The 16,440-nt window shown below is 55.6% G+C and overlaps 7 protein-coding genes across 7 annotated transcripts; 2 read left to right on the top strand and 5 right to left on the bottom strand.

Annotated features, from left to right (window-relative positions):
* Positions 1 to 140: 140 nt before the first annotated feature.
* On the top strand, positions 141 to 1,215 carry C8Q71DRAFT_716740 (AhpC/TSA antioxidant enzyme-domain-containing protein; the record flags this gene model as incomplete). The annotated part of the gene is made up of 7 exons (XM_047921119.1): positions 141 to 300; positions 361 to 377; positions 450 to 458; positions 507 to 615; positions 728 to 885; positions 947 to 1,073; positions 1,166 to 1,215. 7 exons carry the CDS (start codon positions 141 to 143, stop codon positions 1,213 to 1,215), a joined length of 630 nt encoding a protein of 209 aa, XP_047773720.1.
* A 257-nt stretch (positions 1,216 to 1,472) lies between these two features.
* C8Q71DRAFT_911244 (isoprenoid synthase domain-containing protein) lies at positions 1,473 to 2,721 on the bottom strand (the record flags this gene model as incomplete). The annotated part of the gene is made up of 5 exons (XM_047929124.1): positions 2,680 to 2,721; positions 2,565 to 2,624; positions 1,905 to 2,506; positions 1,823 to 1,852; positions 1,473 to 1,764 (listed from the first exon to the last, which is right to left on the bottom strand). Exons 2-5 carry the CDS (start codon positions 2,610 to 2,612, stop codon positions 1,473 to 1,475), a joined length of 972 nt encoding a protein of 323 aa, XP_047773719.1. The 5' UTR covers positions 2,613 to 2,624; positions 2,680 to 2,721.
* A 612-nt stretch (positions 2,722 to 3,333) lies between these two features.
* C8Q71DRAFT_363175 (uncharacterized protein) lies at positions 3,334 to 5,045 on the bottom strand. Its single transcript, XM_047918090.1, has 6 exons — positions 5,016 to 5,045; positions 4,762 to 4,951; positions 4,662 to 4,692; positions 4,008 to 4,609; positions 3,922 to 3,951; positions 3,334 to 3,863 (listed from the first exon to the last, which is right to left on the bottom strand). The coding sequence occupies exons 2-6, from the start codon at positions 4,782 to 4,784 to the stop codon at positions 3,584 to 3,586; spliced, it is 966 nt and encodes a 321-aa protein (XP_047773718.1). The 5' UTR covers positions 4,785 to 4,951; positions 5,016 to 5,045; the 3' UTR covers positions 3,334 to 3,583.
* A 2,055-nt stretch (positions 5,046 to 7,100) lies between these two features.
* On the bottom strand, positions 7,101 to 9,382 carry C8Q71DRAFT_862427 (cofactor-independent phosphoglycerate mutase; the record flags this gene model as incomplete). Its single annotated transcript, XM_047928028.1, has 9 exons — positions 7,101 to 7,135; positions 7,191 to 7,515; positions 7,575 to 7,789; positions 7,840 to 7,966; positions 8,027 to 8,136; positions 8,191 to 8,581; positions 8,910 to 9,063; positions 9,114 to 9,287; positions 9,351 to 9,382. 9 exons carry the CDS (start codon positions 9,380 to 9,382, stop codon positions 7,101 to 7,103), a joined length of 1,563 nt encoding a protein of 520 aa, XP_047773717.1.
* A 687-nt stretch (positions 9,383 to 10,069) lies between these two features.
* Positions 10,070 to 13,269, bottom strand: C8Q71DRAFT_785541 (uncharacterized protein). Its single transcript, XM_047925085.1, has 11 exons — positions 13,053 to 13,269; positions 12,802 to 12,993; positions 12,471 to 12,745; positions 12,272 to 12,410; positions 12,198 to 12,208; positions 11,972 to 12,142; positions 11,901 to 11,912; positions 10,908 to 11,840; positions 10,725 to 10,853; positions 10,494 to 10,671; positions 10,070 to 10,440 (listed from the first exon to the last, which is right to left on the bottom strand). The coding sequence occupies exons 1-11, from the start codon at positions 13,198 to 13,200 to the stop codon at positions 10,391 to 10,393; spliced, it is 2,238 nt and encodes a 745-aa protein (XP_047773716.1). The 5' UTR covers positions 13,201 to 13,269; the 3' UTR covers positions 10,070 to 10,390.
* Positions 13,270 to 13,708: 439 nt separating this feature from the next.
* Positions 13,709 to 15,317, bottom strand: C8Q71DRAFT_842568 (uncharacterized protein; the record flags this gene model as incomplete). Its single annotated transcript, XM_047926552.1, has 3 exons — positions 15,189 to 15,317; positions 14,965 to 15,124; positions 13,709 to 14,036 (listed from the first exon to the last, which is right to left on the bottom strand). Coding segments are annotated over exons 1-3 (534 nt in total), but the record flags the coding sequence as incomplete, so codon positions are not given.
* Positions 15,318 to 15,708: 391 nt separating this feature from the next.
* On the top strand, positions 15,709 to 16,185 carry C8Q71DRAFT_785534 (uncharacterized protein). The gene has a single exon (XM_047925084.1). The coding sequence runs from the start codon at positions 15,863 to 15,865 to the stop codon at positions 16,139 to 16,141; it is 279 nt and encodes a 92-aa protein (XP_047773714.1). The 5' UTR covers positions 15,709 to 15,862; the 3' UTR covers positions 16,142 to 16,185.
* The last annotated feature ends 255 nt before the right edge of the window (positions 16,186 to 16,440 follow it).

Below are 16,440 nucleotides of genomic sequence, written 5' to 3'. Positions count from 1 at the left end.
GTCATTTGTACTAGTCACGCGCACGTACAGTCGACCCAAGTGAGTGCAAGCTTCAAGTTGCTGCTTGGCTCCGGTACTGGTCTTTGTCTGGGTACTGCAGGGCGTTCTGATCGCACAAAACCAATACTCGTTACCCAAAGATGGCAGAAAACACGCACAGGGCCCCTGCTGATGTGTCGACTCCAACACCAGAGGAGCTAGGCAATCTCGCAAAGCTTTCCTTTCACGACTCGAAGGGTAACTCGATCGACTTCGGGAGCATCATTCGCGACCAGAAGACAATCGTTGTATTCATTCGTTGTGTATCGTACACTTTTATATGTGCTCCCGGAAGTGGCTGATGGGATATCTCTGCTATAGGTCATTTCTTCTGCGGAGTACGTGCAGACCGCTATGATCGCGCTACTAGATAGTATGCTCACCGAGAGCATTGCCACATCACATCTCAGAGCTGCCAGGTAGTTCGCTATGCATTATGCGGGGAGATCACTTCTAAACTCTGGTAGCAATATGTGATGCAACTCGCGGGTGTCTCGCAAGAGTCCCTCCAACAAGCCGGAGTGCATCTAGTGGTAATTGGATGCGGGGACTGGCAGCCCATCCAAAACTATTGCGGTACGTGAATGTCGCGCAAAGCTCTTCAGCTTTCTTCCTCCGCATTTGCTTACAATCACATCAACATCGAGGACGACGGAATTTGCATGTTGACACTGACACACTCCCGTAGAAACTACGGGATATAAGGGTGAGATGTATGCTGATCCCTCACGCGCCCTGTACAAAGCACTGGGGCTTGTTGAGAGCCTGGAGGTCACTCCTGCTGGGCAGCAGAGAAAGAGCTACCTCACGAAGAGTATACTTAGCAACGCCCTGCAGAGCATCTGGGTCAGTCTTCCCAGACCGATCAAGCACATGTCGCCCACTAATGAGTCCCTGCGATGTGCAGCAAGGTCCATTGAAGAACCCGAGTCATATCGGAAAGCAGGGAAAGTTATCTCAGTTAGGCGGAGACTTCGTCTTTGGTCCAGGCGAGACGTGCTCGTTCGCATCTAGGATGCATCACACGGAAGATCGTGAGTGCTTCCCTGCATTTCGAAACGTACCGATATGACCAAACGCGGTATCGTCATTTTCATGTCCCATGCCCCGGTGTTGCCTACACAAGACATCGAGGTTGCTGACTTGATGCGCGCCGCTGGAGTGAATCACCCGTAAGCTACGATGTACTCTAGTGCTAGGACTGGCCGTGTGGGCGAAGCGGACGAATGCTACTGTCGAGTGTATGTACCCAATGGTGGAGCGAAAGTGTAGTATTGAGTGCTCTGCACCATGACGACAGGCCTTCGTCGCGTTCCACCGCGGAATATGTGGTACTCTGATACCCTGGTGAGTATATGTTCGTTTCTATGTCTATAACTCCATAACGCATCTACATCACACCGACTCGGAGAACAGCTGTCGCCACCCTCAAATCAGACAGCTGTCGCGTCCATCATGTACTCCCAATGCGCGCCAAAGATGTCCTGCAACCGGTATCGAGGATCGCCGACGTGGAACCCGATGTACCCTCGCTCGAAACTGTCCCAAGCATCTCGTGCCCGGCCTTCGCCGAGTGTGCGGCGGATGCGCTGTGATGCGTTCACGACCTCGTCGCTGACTTCGCGCAGCGTGGCGACGGTGGACTTGCCGGTGGCGCGGGCCCGTGCGTGGATGTAAGAGGAGATCTCGCCGTCCTGCTCTTCCTTGTAAAAGGAAAGGATGTCGCTGTCATCAGGGCATCAGTCGGTACGCACTATGACCTACCTGAGGGTATCCCACTCACTTTGCATGGTTGATGTACAGGCACGCATCCCTAACTTAGGGTTTGAGCGGTCTATCCGCGGGGAATAGGACCAATGACTTACGGAAAGACTTGAAGATATAAATTATCATCTGGGAAATCCGCCTTGCTCCATATGAACGCCGCATACGCCTCTGCGTCGCCGCTCATGCCGCGCGAGTAGTCGACGAACTCCTTCGAGTTTAGCTCCACGAATGCCTTGCTTTCCGGGTTCCCGATCAACTCCCCATTCAGATAGCGCAGCGAGGACGAGAGGATGGAACACGCGCTGAAGTTCGAGTAGAATCTGCTCATGTCCGCGATGACCCTCGCGAACTCGCCAAGCATTCCCCGATCGTGCTGCAGCGACCCGTCACACACCCGGCGGTAGAAGTCCTGCGCGCCCGCAGCGTCGAATAAGCCTGGGGTGTCTAGTGCCGTCAGGATCGCGGTGTAGATTACGATGGCCACCCTGGCTTCGATGTCGGAGACGTGAGGGTAGCTCGTCTCAGTGATGACAAGCGCGGTCACGATGTGCGGCCGGATGCGCTCCTCGAAAGGCCAGGTGCGGGTGATTGCCTTTACTTTGGCTTCGAGCTCGGCGTCGCGCGTAAACTCGGGAGGCACAATGTCTATTTTCTGTAGGAACTCCCGGATGGCAACCTTGGCCACATCTGCGATAGAATTCTGTACGTGGAGGTGAGTCTTACAACAACATCACGATGTATAGAGCGCCGGTCAGTACCTTCTCAGGCTGCTGCGAGGTGGCAGCGTTGACGGCTGGTCGTGGCATGATGTGAATGAGCTGCGCTCATTTGTTCGTATCAGCGTGCATGGGTTTCCTACGGATGAGACCTTACCTCTCAATACTGATACCAAGGGTGAATGACGTTGCAACGAACTGACGCGAGTTGCAGTTTTTCATGCACTCGCTGTCCTTATGTACCGCGACCTAGCGCTACGGACAGTGGAGCGGGGCTTCCTCGACTACATTTGGTGATGCATCGAACGAATTTGTCCATCCCATCGTACTGATGGCGTCGAAATTGTTAGATGGTAGACACTAGCAGCGGACACCGGGGTGCAGGACCGGGTGTCCACGCCGCATGCCATGTGATGCTGAAGTGTTGCAATTCTCTGCCGGTGAACGGTGCCTCGAGCCACACAATTGAGTCTTGATATGTTGAGCCTTGATACGTTCAATATGATACTGTAACTCTGAGTCGTTTTTGCTGTGCGAGATATCAATGAATGGCTGACTCGATGGCCAAAGACTTGAGATCTTGACCGCTGGCAGAAGTCCCAAGGATAGTACGCCACCACGATCGTTTCCTGACACGGCCAGGGTTAGTGTCTTAGTGTCTTGTTCGAACGTCGTTATCAATTCTTCAACATTTCCGAACCCGTACTTGAAGAACAGCATGAGGCTCAGGGTTTGTTCCTACTGGCAGCAAGCTTAAGGACGTTCCGAGGAAACTGCGACGAACCGATTCTGCCGCACATCCGCATGAGAATTATGAAGATACATCTTAAGGGTTTACTATACTGCCATGTCCATGACCGAGATGGTGCGTAGTCCAGCTCGATAGGCCAGCGCCCCGCGCTTTCGACTCTGATTTCTACTACCAGGTTCTCATTCGTCTGATGTACATGCTACGGCGACCCGGGGGCCGCATTGCATCACAGTGCTAAGAAATGTGACACAGTGATTCTTCCACTGAAATGTAGATGGAGTTGTAGCGTGGAGACATGTGCATCCTCTCTTTACACTCCTGTTGCCAGATACTCCCCTCCGAGAAGTTCCTGAAGTCGATAGCGCGGTAGCACGAGATGCAGACTGACAAAGCCTGTCTCGAAGCTATCCCATGCCTCTCTCGCGGGGCCACCGGGAAGCATCCATCTGATCCTGTCCCTCGCGGTGAACCATTCGTCGATAACATCGAGAAGTGTCTCAGACACGTTCTTGCCTGTGACCGTGGCACGCGCGTAGACGTAGTTGTCCGTGTCTCCGTCCAATTCCTCCTTGTAGCACGATACTATGTCACTGTCAACAATGAGTCAGCCCCACGGAAAGAAGGAAGGATGACACGGGATTATTTTACTTGATATAGTTGATATACACGCGGGTGTCTCTGTGAAGCTACGGTCAACGTAAGGCCCGCAAGGAAGGCGAAGTGCAGCAGCTCACGGTATCAGTTCCGCATATACCTTCTCGTCCGGGAACACCGATTTCTCCCAAATGAAGCATGCAAACGGGTCAGGGATGCCGCTGAGATTCCTTCTCAACTCCACAAAGGGCAAAGTCCGCGGACGTATAGCCTCGGACGCCCTGCTGGAAGGTGAGGCCTCGAGCATGGCACCATTGAAGTACTCCAGCGCGCCGTAGAAAATGGCGTTGGCCCCGAACGCGGGATACCAGTTCCACATCCCGAGTAGTACCTCGCGTAGGGCAACGACGAAGGTCGAGTCCTTTAGTGACGGGAAGCATAACTGGCGAGGGAAGTCGCGTGCGCACAGCGAGTTGAACAGGTCAATATCGTCGAGATAGGCGATGAGGGCGCAGTACAGCGCGATGCCGACCCTGGCATTGATGTTGGTGATATGGTTGTAGCTGGTCTCGGCGAGTGTAACACCCATCAGTATCTGCGGACGCATTTGGTCCACAAAGTCCCATGTTGCAACAATCGCCTTGACTCGAGATCGTAGTTCGGAATCTTGCACGTATGTAGGCTCAGATATGTTGAGCGTACGTAGGAATGACGCAATAATGTCTTTCGTGGAAGGGGATGGCTTTCAGGTTCCATTGGACTTAGCCTTTGACGAGTGCAGGGGAGGGGCTCACCGTCTTGCATGTCAATGCAGTCACTTCATTGCTGAGTCAAGAAAAGCAGAAGTTGGACCATAAGCCTTCCGGTCCGCAACGTCTAGCCTAGAAACCTCACCTGATGTTTACAGGGATATGCATAGCGGGAATTTGATGCTCAGCGAATAGCTAGTTTGGGGAGAGGGAGAGGGGCATTGCACGGTCCCCCTATTTAAGGTCCATGAAATATCGTTTTCCACGGACTCACCTACGTTCCGAGCATGGAATGGACATTGGCGCTTCAAGTCATGAGCGCTGCCAGTGGATGACTGAATGATATGGGACTCCGAGTCAGATGAAGAACATCGGACATTCTGTATAGGCCACACGAACCTTAGTACGGCCCGGGCAGCGACTTCTCATCTCGTCCATAGCCGCAGAAACATATGGGGTCACGCCGTTGTCTATAGGATTCCACCATTAGAGTTGTGTTCGTTGTGAACGTCTGATCGAAAGCCAGGAAGCCCGCCGCCGGGTTAGCCTACTCCACGACCGCGATGCCGACGGTGCACAGGGGGCACGACAGTACTCACAGTACTTGGTCACGGTCTCTCTGCCACCACGGTCCGTCACTTGGTCCGTTTGGATTCTGGGATTCGATATATACAATTCTATACCTCGACCGTGACGTTCGCACACTGTACTGATTGAAGGTGCCCGTCGGCTTGCTCCCAGTGTGTATGGCACTGTATGCGGCATGTACGCATCTCATTTACTCGGTGCTTGCCTGAGTGCTTGCATCTTGCTACCAGCGGCGGTGCATCAGTGGTCATGAAGTTGCTAGGAAATAAATAACTTCATCGAATGTTTGCAGCACCTATCGCGTACCTGTTTCCAATGTCTGCTAGATTATGGACTTCTGTGCGGTGCGTCAAGAGAAAACTGCCAGCGGCCCTGCGCAAGTGTGCACTTCGGCCCTCTCGGACTGCCCATGCTTCCCCACGTCATGCCATTGATACTAATGCCAGCCGCGTACGTCCTCCATCCGATCTGTAGTCCGACTGGACACCTTGTTGTGGTGGCAGCCTCGTGCCAACTTTTAACGTTGTTCGTCAATTGTTATCAAGATCGTGCCACTGCTGGCACAAGACAGCGGGGGGTAAGCCAGTCTCTAGGTTCGACACAACCCTCATGCTAATGCCGTGTGGCGGGTCGTCCCAGGCAAGGGTCGAGGTAGAATTGTCACGGCAGCGTACTCGCTAGAACGTGAACGCAGGCCACACGGCTTCCGATTGTTCGCCTTGTTCTGATGAATGCCCAATTTCCTGCGATGTACCCGCGTCAATCATTTGGGTGTGCCAATGGGTAAATTCAATAGCATCCACCGTTACTACCTCACCTAGCACGAGCCCGAGACAAATGTGGCGCATGCTCAGATGCATTTTCGGGCCTGCATCTGCCGCGCCAGGAGACATCATTGTCAGAATGGTATCTCCCATATGTAGTGGCCGTCGCTCCGACCCTCGGTGTGATCCCTCGGAGATTAATGATTAAACCGCTCTGGACACCGCAACAAGCTGAACAACTTCGTTAGCCGTGTCTGACATCGTCTGGCGGATCGTTTTATCGGACACTCGCCCACGGGACCCATTACCCGACCGTAAGCACAATCCACACGTGTTCTAGTGTTGGTAATACCGACGACTAGCGTGCAGTCTCGCCTGGAGGTGTACCAAGAACTCCTTGAGTGATCCGCTCCAATTCTCGAGTCACCCGATGCCCATCTTGAGGGAGGCCAGAGGCTGAGGGCACACCTCTTAAGCAACAGCTCTTCGCCAGTCATATGTTGACTTTGGGGTGGGCGGGGGAAGGAGGGGGGGGGGCCGTCGCCGTTCCCGACATGAACGATTCTTGGGCGTCCTTCGAGACCGCACACACTCTCGCCGGAGTTACGACAGTGCACAAAGCGCACCTCAGTGACTATGCTGCTACCGTCCGGCATCGCGGCGATTGGACCCTGGGCAATCCCATCGTCTCGGGGAAACTAGTCGTGTCTTGAGTTGACTATTAGATTCTATACATATGAAGAACCTTACCGAATGCGTTTGGCCGCTCTGCATATTTGATTGACTATGGTCTGGAAGGTTTGCCTGCGATGACAGGCAAGGTAGACGACCTTACACACCAGCCTTGCCCCAGGTGGTGCGTCGAATGCCCTGGCCATAGGAGCGATGCGCTGCAAAGGGCACAGAGAATGTTTCTGATGCTTGAGAGTGGCAACAACGGTGGCGAGCCAGCCTCGGGGCTCGCAGAATAGATAATCGATATGCCCCGCACGAGCGCGATGCCAGCAATCACTGCCGTAGGTCAGTCTACGCAAGGTCATGTGTGTATACAGAAATTCTAGTACACGTGCTTCGAGATTTGCTTCTATCCTTGATACTGCTACAGCACGTCAGTCTTCTTCGATATCTATGTTCACTCGTGAGCAAGAAGCGAGCGGCCGGTCATGTCTATGGCAATAAGTCAGCAAAAGGTTAGGCACAGCATGCGAATAACGGGACCGACCTTCCGGTTTGGGCAGACCGAGGATGTCCAGCACGGTCGGGGCAACATCGCAGAGGGCACCCTCCTCCTCCTCGCCGTCCTTCTTGTCCACCGTGAACTTGAGCTTCTTCGGGTCGCCGGTCATGATGAACGGCACAGGATTTGTCGTGTGCGCGGTGTGAGGCGCACCCGTCTGCGGGTTGATCATCTGCTCCGCGTTACCGTGGTCGGCCGTAACGAGGAGGATGTAGCCCGCCTCCTCGCAAGCCTTGTACACGGTGCCGACGGCCGCATCAGTGTGTGTGATGGCTTCCACGGCAGCCTCGTATATACCAGTGTGCCCGACCTAGAGTACAGAGGGGGGTCATTGAACTGAGCAGTTGACGAAGGGAAATCCAGACCGACCATATCCGGCGGCGCGAAGTTGCACATGACAAATTCATGGTCGCCCTTCTTGACAATCTCGGCGACCTTGTCCGCAACACCCTGCACGCTCATCTTGGGCTGCTTGTCGTAGGTCGCGACCTTCGGTGAGGGGATCATATGCCGCTCCTCGGCTGCGAACTGCTTCTCGACACCACCGTTGAAGAAGAACGTGACATGCGCATACTTCTCCGTCTCTGCAGCCCAAAGTGAGGCCGTGCCCTAGTATGGGGCAGAGGAAACATACCGGCTACGTGCGCCTGCTTCACACCCTGCTTCGAGAGCCACTCAGCGAGAACGTTCGTCATCTGCTGGGGCGGGAAAGCAACATGGAAGGGGAACTCCGCATTGTAGCGCGACATTGTGCTGATGTGCTGCGAATGGGATTGTGCGTCAAGAAGACGGCGCATAGCTTGAGGGCGCCAATTACTTACGAGGTTCTTGGGCACATCAACTTCCATCGGCTTGTCTGGCAACCCGAGCACACTCGCGATCTCACGCATACGGTCAGAGCGGTAGTTGAACAGGAACAAGGTGTCTCCCTCTGTAGCGCCAGATGTGAGATCACGAACAACGCGCATACATCGAGCAGACGCACCCTTGATGCGACCCTCATCACCGTTGACGATGATGGGCTTCAAGAACTCATCCGTCTCGTCCTTCTTGTACCGCTCCTCGATGGCAGCGACGACGTCTTCGCCCTTCTCACCCTCGCCCTTCACAAGGCCGTCTACGGCGATCTTGACGCGCTCCCAACGTTTGTCACGGTCCATCGCGTAGTAGCGGCCGACAACAGTCGCGATCTGGCCGTACTTCTCCTTCTCGATGAAGGCGACCAGGTCCTTTGCGTAGCCGGCAGCGGACCGAGGCGCAGTGTCGCGTCCGTCACCGAAGAAGTGGATGTAGACGTGCGGGACGCCCTGCTCCTTGGCGGTCTCGAGCAGGGCATAGAGGTGGTGGATGTGTGAGTGAACACCGCCATCGGAAATCTGGGGTAGGTGTCAGTACGAGTGCACACGTTTTTGTAGACGATAGGAGGGGTCCAGCTGATGAAGAGGGTCAATAGAAGGCACGGGTACTGAGCGGGTCCTCATGGCATGCGTAGAGGCGTCTGTTGGTGGTAGACCGACATCGCCCCTCCCTCAATCCTCGATGTACCTCCGGAGTGTGAGGTAGAAATCCCGCCTCTGAAACCAGAATGACCTTATGTACGAGGTGTCGTGCCTGGGCTCAGAGCTCCAAACGTCTAACGTAGATCACGATCCCACATCTCCGACAGGTACGCCCGCAGTCCTGGATGAAGGTTATAAGACTCACCAATCCGAGGAAGTGCAGTCGACCATTGCCCTCCTTTGCATGCTTGCAGCTCTCGAGGATGACTTCATTTTTGTGGAACTGCTTCTTTTTGATAGACACATCGATCTTGACGATGTCCTGCCAGACGATACGTCCAGCACCGATGTTCAGGTGGCTTCGCCAACGCTGAGTGACATCCTTCCCGTCTCGAAAGAGTGGACGCACCCGACTTCCGAGTTACCCATGAGTCCATCGCTGAGACCGACAGCCACTCCGTGCGCCTGGAGAGTCCGCCCGCTGTGGTCCTTGGAGATGGTGTCCATGTTCGTTGTATCTCCAGCCGAGATAGCATCCCCCTTCATGTTCTTCTCCGGTGCAATGCCCCATCCATCGTGGACGCTACACACCGCCGCGTCCGCCGTGAGTCCTCCGCCGAGAACGCGACAAACGGTGAGCACTCACATCAGGCAGACCTTGTTCTTCACTTCGACCATGTTAGTGGGAGTGTCAGTGGGTGTATGCGCGTGTACCGACAACGTGCGGCCTTAAGAGCGGCCGAGGATGGTCAGCGTAGCGTCTGGGCTGCGAGTCTGACGCAGGTCCTCGCCCACTCCTCCCCATTCGCCGCATATCTAATCGATCTGCCGCTCTCGCCCGCAAAAGACACGCTCGACTCGCCTCGAGTCGAACCAGATGCTTGACCAGCCAATGGCACAGCACGGCCAGACGCTGCTCACGAATCAGAGTGGTGTTTGCAAAGCCCATGCCAGGGCGTAGCCTAGTTCGTAGAGCTGGACTCGTATCGTTTGGCAGCAGGTCGATTCCAGAACTGAGACTCGAGCGTAGATGGCTACTCATGCCGAAGGAAGCCGGACCTCTCGATCGGCTCAAGTACCGCGATAGATGTTAGAGGACAAAGTTGGGACAACGACATCAGAGCTCATCAGAGAGAGAGAGAGAGAGAGAGACGGCGCACGCGTAGAGTGAGCGGGACGATGTCTCAAGCAGATCGAGATCTGACGCGGCTAGCTAGGCGGGAATTTCTTAATGAGGAAACACGCGCCGACCCGCCACAGCGGCTCTGTCCTCATGTTGAGACTGGCTCTCGGGAAGCTGTGTGAGGATGAGACTCCGTTCATACAGTCTGTCTGTCCCCAAGGCTTTCAGATTTAAACTGGATGTACAGAAAGCGGCCGCTCATGTCGACTCGGCCTGTGTGATCTGTATTGCACTTCAAGCAAACAGCTGGCAGTATCAAGGAGCTACAGGAGATGTGATATGTATGCTATGTAGATGATGAAGACAGATGCGGATCCGTGTATACATGGTAGGCTGTGTTCTGATGACATAATTAAGTAAATTAATGCGACAAAACTGCGACAAAACAATCGTGGACAGCAGGGACGATATGTAGATGTGTGATGAGTAGGATGTGATGAACAGTAATACAGATGGAGAGGGTGATGCAAAGAGGTCACATTTTAGCGCTCTATTGGCAAAGGTCATCGGTGCGGAGATGTCCTTCCATGCGTCTTGAGTGCGGCGTCGAGGTCTGCAAAAATCCTTGTCAATATCCGGTACACCAAGAGTCTAAGAGGTACGTACCAGCCATGACGAGCGGTTTTGGCAAGAAATGGTCCATGCCTGCTTCTCGACATCGCTGTTCACTCTCATTTGTGACATTCGCCGTGAGCGCGATGATGGGTAAATGCCCTGATATCGCGCCGTCACGTTCCATGGTTCGAATCCTCCGACATGCAGAGAAGCCATCTAGAACGGGCATCTAAACTCCTCATCAGCATGCGCACTCCGTCGTGCACACGAAGAATAGCGTACCTGGCAATCCATAAGACAGCTATGGAAGAACTGCTGCTTGACTGCATCGACAGCCTGCTGGCCGTCGTCAGCAGCGACGACGTCGTATCCAAGCTTCTCTAGCAGCCTGCATCCCAACCGCTGGTTGACCTGTATTCCCCTTGAGAAACACTGACACAACACAGAAGAGCTGTGTTCGCGCACCATATTGTCCTCGACCAGCAACACGACGTCCTTCCTCTTCGGCTCCATCTCAATCACCTCCAAGCCCTCCTGCGCATCCTCCCCGGTGAGAGACCGCTCTCGGAACTTCTCCTTCTGCAGCGTCGTGACCGCATCCGAGTCGACCGGGATCGCAAAGCGTACTTTCGGCACCTCCGTCTGGAGGTGCTCGCCCATACGACCTTCAGGCGCCTCGAGGACTTCCCTGAGCGCATGCAGGAGCAGGGGCCGCTTGAGGAACACGGCATTCCGCGCAGAACTGAGCTCGGGCTCCAGAACCGAGAGATCGCGCGAGTCGCTGTGAATGATGTAGACGGGGAAAGGGTGAGATGTTTGAGCGCAGAGAAGCGCACGGAGGACAGGAGACGAGGCGATGCTCTCAACATCTGCCCACACGGCGTCCGCATTCCGCACCACTTCCTGCACGGAGCCCTCTGTAAGTCCAGACACAGGGATAAAACCGTGGTCCGCAAGAAGTTCGACAAACAGTCCCTCGGCACGGTTGTCACTGTGCACGATGCGTATCCGCTTGCGGCTCGGCCTCTGTGGCGGCTCCGTCGTGATATCCAAGAGCGGCTCCTCGGTGTTTCCTCGTGCTTGAGCCTGACCCGAAATGGCGATGGGCAGACTGACACTGAACTTACTACCCTCGCCTTCGATGGATTCCACATCGACCGATCCGCTCATGCGGGACACCAGGTGCTTGACGATACTCAGACCGAGCCCCGTCCCCGGTTTCTGTCGCGTCATGGATTGGTCCGCCTGCCGGAAAGGCTGGAAGAGCGCGCCGCGGAAGCTTGCGGGGATGCCGACGCCCGTGTCGCGGACTTGGAAGACGACGTCGCCGGACTTGCCCAGTCGCACAACTACGCATATGTAGCCCTTTTCGCAGAATTTCTGCGCGTTGGACAGGAGCTGCGGGGTACAAGGTTAAGAAATCATCATCGAAATGAAGTGTGAACATCTGGAGCTTACGTTCATAAGCACCTACAAATTCAATAAGCATTTATCAGCATATAGCACACACTCGCATGTGAGGTACCCACCCGAAAGATGTAAGTTTCATCCAAAAACACCGTGTCTGGCACATCGTCCGCAACCGACACGACGACCTCTACGCCGGGCTGGTTCGGCTGTATTCGCGCGGCGTCCTCGACGACCTTGCGCAGCTTCATGAGAACGGGCTTCGCCGACAGCTCTGCGTTGTTGCGATCAAGCTACACAGAGGCAAGCATGAGCAACTGGACTACACAACCTCGCCAGCCCACGGACCTTGCTGAAATCTACGTCATGCGAATACTAGGTTAGTTTGCGTCGCGAAAGTTGGGCTAAGCGAGCGAGCTTACCAAGGACGTTCCCGGCAATGACGTTGATGGCGTGGCAGGCTTGCTGGATACTTGACACGTACAGGGCCTGTTCCTCCGTCAACGGCGTCCGCGCCATCAGCTCACAATACCCGTTGACGGTGTGCAACGGTGTGCGAATCTACCATACCACCTCGCAGTCAGCCCGCACTCACACACCCCTGCAAACAACCAAACGCACCTCATGGCTCGCAACGCTGATAAACTGCTGCTTCAGCTCATTCGCCTGTTCCGCCGCCTCCTTCTCCGCCATGATCCGCCACAGCCGCCGCTTCGTCAGGATCATCTCCGCCATCTTGTTCCGCGCGATGATCGCGTTGTGCGCGAGCACGAGGTTCGAGACGACGCACACGGAGACGGCCACCCCGACGATCGTCACGGGCAGGTACGCGGGGTAGCCGGCCTCGCCTTGAGGAGCGGGAGGCTTGTAGGTGTAGAATGTCGCTGCGGCCATGCCTACAAGGATATCGAGTCAAGGGGCAGGCGGAAAGGACAAATGGATGTATGCGCACCTGTGTAGTGCATGGAGCACACCCCGAGTGCAGCGATGGTACTGAACCCGACCTGCCGAGCGAAGTGTACCTCCATATGCTCCATCGTTGTGCACGCAACGAGGCACACTGCGAACGCAACGACATACGACAGAACCACGATGCGCAGGTCCCAGGATATCCGACCGCTGGGTATCATCATCGCCCACATCCCTGCGTCCACGACCCAATCAGCCACCGACACCACCCAAGGTCAACTTGAACCGACTCACCGCAATAGTGCATCATCACCAGCGCGAGCCCCCACACCGCCGCCCTAACAACCAACAGCGCCGTGATCGTCTTCCACTGTGCCGTCATCCAATACTTCCATCCAAACACAGGCGCCGGCCTGTCCCTCGCCCTCGCCTTGATCCGCATCCTTGCCTCCCTGCTCAGCCCGACATGCACGTCGCCCCAGCTCCCCGAACTCCCCGAGCTCCCGCTCCCCACGACACTCCGCAGCGTCGTCCCGCTCAGCGCGCTGCCCGTCCCCGAGTTCGCGCGCGGGCGCGGTCGGGAGGAGGGGTCTTCAGAAAACTCGGACGAGATCGTGCTCGGCGTGCCCGGGGTGTCTTGGCCAAGGCTCTCCGAGGATGCTCGCGCCCTCGTCGGCCGAGGAAGCGACCGTTGCCGGACCAAAGGAGGCGACCTCAACGTTGTGCTTCTTGCTGCCGGGTGCGTTGATGCTCTGGCCATGCCTGCTGAGCCTCTTGGCCGGCCGCGCTGCGGGAGAAGTTCGCGTTGAGTAACATCCGGGGTGATATCTGCCCAAGCGGAGGGTTGCTCGAAGAACACGGGGGCCGGCGGTGGTACCGTTTCTGGCTCGTAGAAGGCGCCGCTATTACGGTCATGATGCAGTGCGAAGTCGAGGGGGTCGTCACTGTACAAGTCCATCTCGGGGTCATTGTTGTCCTCCTCTTCTTGCTGCGATGCGGCCTCCTGCGACGCGCGCGGGTGCTGCTCGTCCTCCTCAGCACTGAGCTGTTCGTAGCCAGCCTCTATGTCCCACTTCGGGCAACATGAGAATATCCATCGGCGTAGTGTTCGGAAAAAGGTTACAACTGCATGGGCGAACCGTGACTTCTCGATGACATTCGTAACGTATCCGCTGGACAGGGCCGCGAAGGTGAATACGACTGCGACGACTGCAGAGAGAGCCGTTAGGGAGGGGTCGAATCCAATCTCGATGTCTAGCCCACAGGCGAGCATCCCCACTGACAATGAATGTGAGTATGGTGTATATATCGGGAAAGATATGGAAAGGAGGACGCGACGGCTGGCACTAAGCTCTGGACGACGACTACAAAGAGTCACCGCCGAACATGAGTCCGGGCATGCACATTATGCGTGCATACGAGCGTTCAAAATGGTCCAAGTTGCTACACATTCATCGTGGATGAACGCACAACACTCCATTGCAGAGGACACAATGCGTAAATTTCCGGCCTGTCTTCGGAGGCACGCTGTACTGGACACTGGGCCTTAGCGCGAAATGACGACACGATCGCCTGTCATGAAGCCAGCCAGACTTGTGGCGATCAATCTGCGCTGAACATGTATGAAGGGTTCTCCGGCATATGAGGTGAAGCCGATGGAGGGAAGCCGCGGAGAATGAAGCGCATAATGATCGGCCAACACAGCGCCCGTGTCCTGCGTCGCAGCTCCGAAGTCAGGCCGCATTTAGATCGGCACCAGCGCGCATACATCCCCACGTATACCTTGCGTGTGCACCCCGGGGTACCGGTGGTGTACGGGGTAAGGATGAGGAGAGAGCGCAGGATGCGCTGCGCGCACTCTACCGTCATCCTTTCCGCGGTTTATGCAACCCATGCTCCGGCAAACTCTTCAAGGCCCTGATAAGGTCCTCAAGGAGCTCGCCGGCTCGGCAAGCGCGAGTGGAAGAGGCGGATGTGGTATAGGTGCCCTTCGCACCACCTTGCGCCCGAGGCCTTGCGCTGACTGAGGCCCCAAGTCCGCCTTGTGCATAGAGCAGCGCAGCAGCGGTCCCTCAGTAATAGTGGCACAGAGGGGGGGCTCAGAGCGACCAGGAGCAGCAACAAATGAAGCGGAGTTGCAACACCGGCAAACGAAAGCGACCTAGAATACGAAGATTCAAAGAGTCGTTCGCAAGGCGACACGTACCAAAATGCATCGACCAGATTGCGCAGAACCCAAACGCAAGGCTCGCCAGCAGTGTCCAGAGCCATTTTGCCAGAGAATTGCGGGTATACTTGGCATGGATGACAATTTGGGTGCTCGTGTACGCGCCGAGCCAGGAGATGGCGTAGGAGAGGACGACGAGCTGGAAGTCATAAGAGCAGGTAAGCACATGTGGGACGGCGAGGGGGGGCATGGGGGACCAGTACCTCGGGAGCCCACTGGGGGACGAGCTGCCTCTCGGGGTGTTGAGGCATCGGCTGGGGGTGAGAGAAATGGGCGGGCGGCCCAGGGCCGTGGTACGGAGCTCAACTTAGGGCAGCACGGATACCCAGCGCGGCTTCGCTATTGCGTCCGCCAACCACCCGCCCTCGCTGCAATGACGGAATGCCCTCGCTTATGTCAGCCCCCTCTTTCCACAACCTCTTCCGCCCCGACCCCGCCCTTCCGCGCCGCGCCCTTCGGGTACCCACTCGCTAGATCTGCTCAGCAGCTCGTGCCAGCCGTCGTCGAGCAGCAGCTGCCATCACTGTAAATTTCTCAGTACGCACGAGAGCTGCCATGCAAAGGCGGCGTTGATTCTCCCTGTGTATGCCACATCCGTGCCGTTTCGCGGCACAGAACCACTTGTCAACCACGACGTCACCGGCTTCTCGGGAAACACCGAGGCTTCCCACGCGGTGAATCAAGATCCACTCACTTGTGGAACCTTGTGTAACGCGCCCAAAAGTCGAGACCCGTCCTGCACTATGGCATTGGCTACTAGCCAAATTCGCTGGAACCGCTGTGGTGCACACCACGACAACTCTCGACAGCGCTCGCCCATCCGTGTCAGTCCTGTTCTCTCCTAAGCACTCAGTAAATGCCTAATCCTTCCAGCTGAATGCTGCCGCATCCGTTTGCTTCCGCTGCCATGCTGCCTCTGGCGTCAGGGGCTCGAACCTTGCAGTTTGCGTGCCAGGCTCCGGGTGAAAGGACAACAGTACTTCTGGCTATCAGGTCCGATAGGCCGTGTAAAGAAGGATGTGACACCTGTTCATTTCCCGGGGATACCGGCATGCAGTTACAGTGTGCTTGCTTCATTTTGAGCTGCCTAGTGTGCTACCCGTGGATGAAGCTAGAAATCCCGAAAACGCGAATTGATAGTGATCTTGTTGGTTGATTCTATCTAACGTCGCTGAGGGCAGCACCGTATATTATTGCGACTCAATGTATGTAAACGCTGGGCTCAGATTCAATGCCATATCCAGGCAATGCCATACTCATAAACGGTGCTACGGCCCATTGCTTGACAGCCCTTCATCCAGCACTTGATTTGGACCTTCACGCTGTTCATCAAAAGGTATATGAGTTGACGATTACATGCCTGCAGGCCTGACGGCTTGCTGTATAGTACGCTGCGGTTGTATAATATATGACTATGGAGAAACGCGGTAAGCAGCCATGGTGAGAGACACAAGG

Source organism: Rhodofomes roseus (assembly GCF_022264815.1).
Source record: "Rhodofomes roseus strain CIRM-BRFM 1785 chromosome Unknown C8Q71scaffold_31, whole genome shotgun sequence".
Taxonomy (NCBI): domain Eukaryota; kingdom Fungi; phylum Basidiomycota; class Agaricomycetes; order Polyporales; family Fomitopsidaceae; genus Rhodofomes; species Rhodofomes roseus.
The sequence above is the reverse complement of the archived record's forward strand: the minus strand, read 5'-3'. Positions and strand labels throughout refer to the sequence as shown.

Excerpts from the sequence above, each read along its gene's own strand:
- C8Q71DRAFT_363175 (XM_047918090.1), bottom strand. The coding sequence starts at position 4,784 with ATGCATATCCCTGTAAACATCAG. Across the intron at positions 4,693-4,761 it reads CATATCCCTGTAAACATCAG|CAATGAAGTGACTGCATTGA; the intron begins GTGAGGTTTCTA and ends TTCTTGACTCAG. Across the intron at positions 3,952-4,007 it reads GTATATGCGGAACTGATACC|AGACACCCGCGTGTATATCA; the intron begins GTGAGCTGCTGC and ends GTAGCTTCACAG.
- C8Q71DRAFT_785541 (XM_047925085.1), bottom strand. The coding sequence starts at position 13,200 with ATGCGGATCAAGGCGAGGGCGAGGGACAGGCCGGCGCCTGTGTTTGGA. Across the intron at positions 12,746-12,801 it reads GTGCTCCATGCACTACACAG|GCATGGCCGCAGCGACATTC; the intron begins GTGCGCATACAT and ends ATATCCTTGTAG. Across the intron at positions 10,854-10,907 it reads TGCTGGTCGAGGACAATATG|GTCAACCAGCGGTTGGGATG; the intron begins GTGCGCGAACAC and ends AGGGGAATACAG.
- C8Q71DRAFT_785534 (XM_047925084.1), top strand. The coding sequence starts at position 15,863 with ATGCTGCCGCATCCGTTTGCTTCCGCTGCCATGCTGCCTCTGGCGTCA.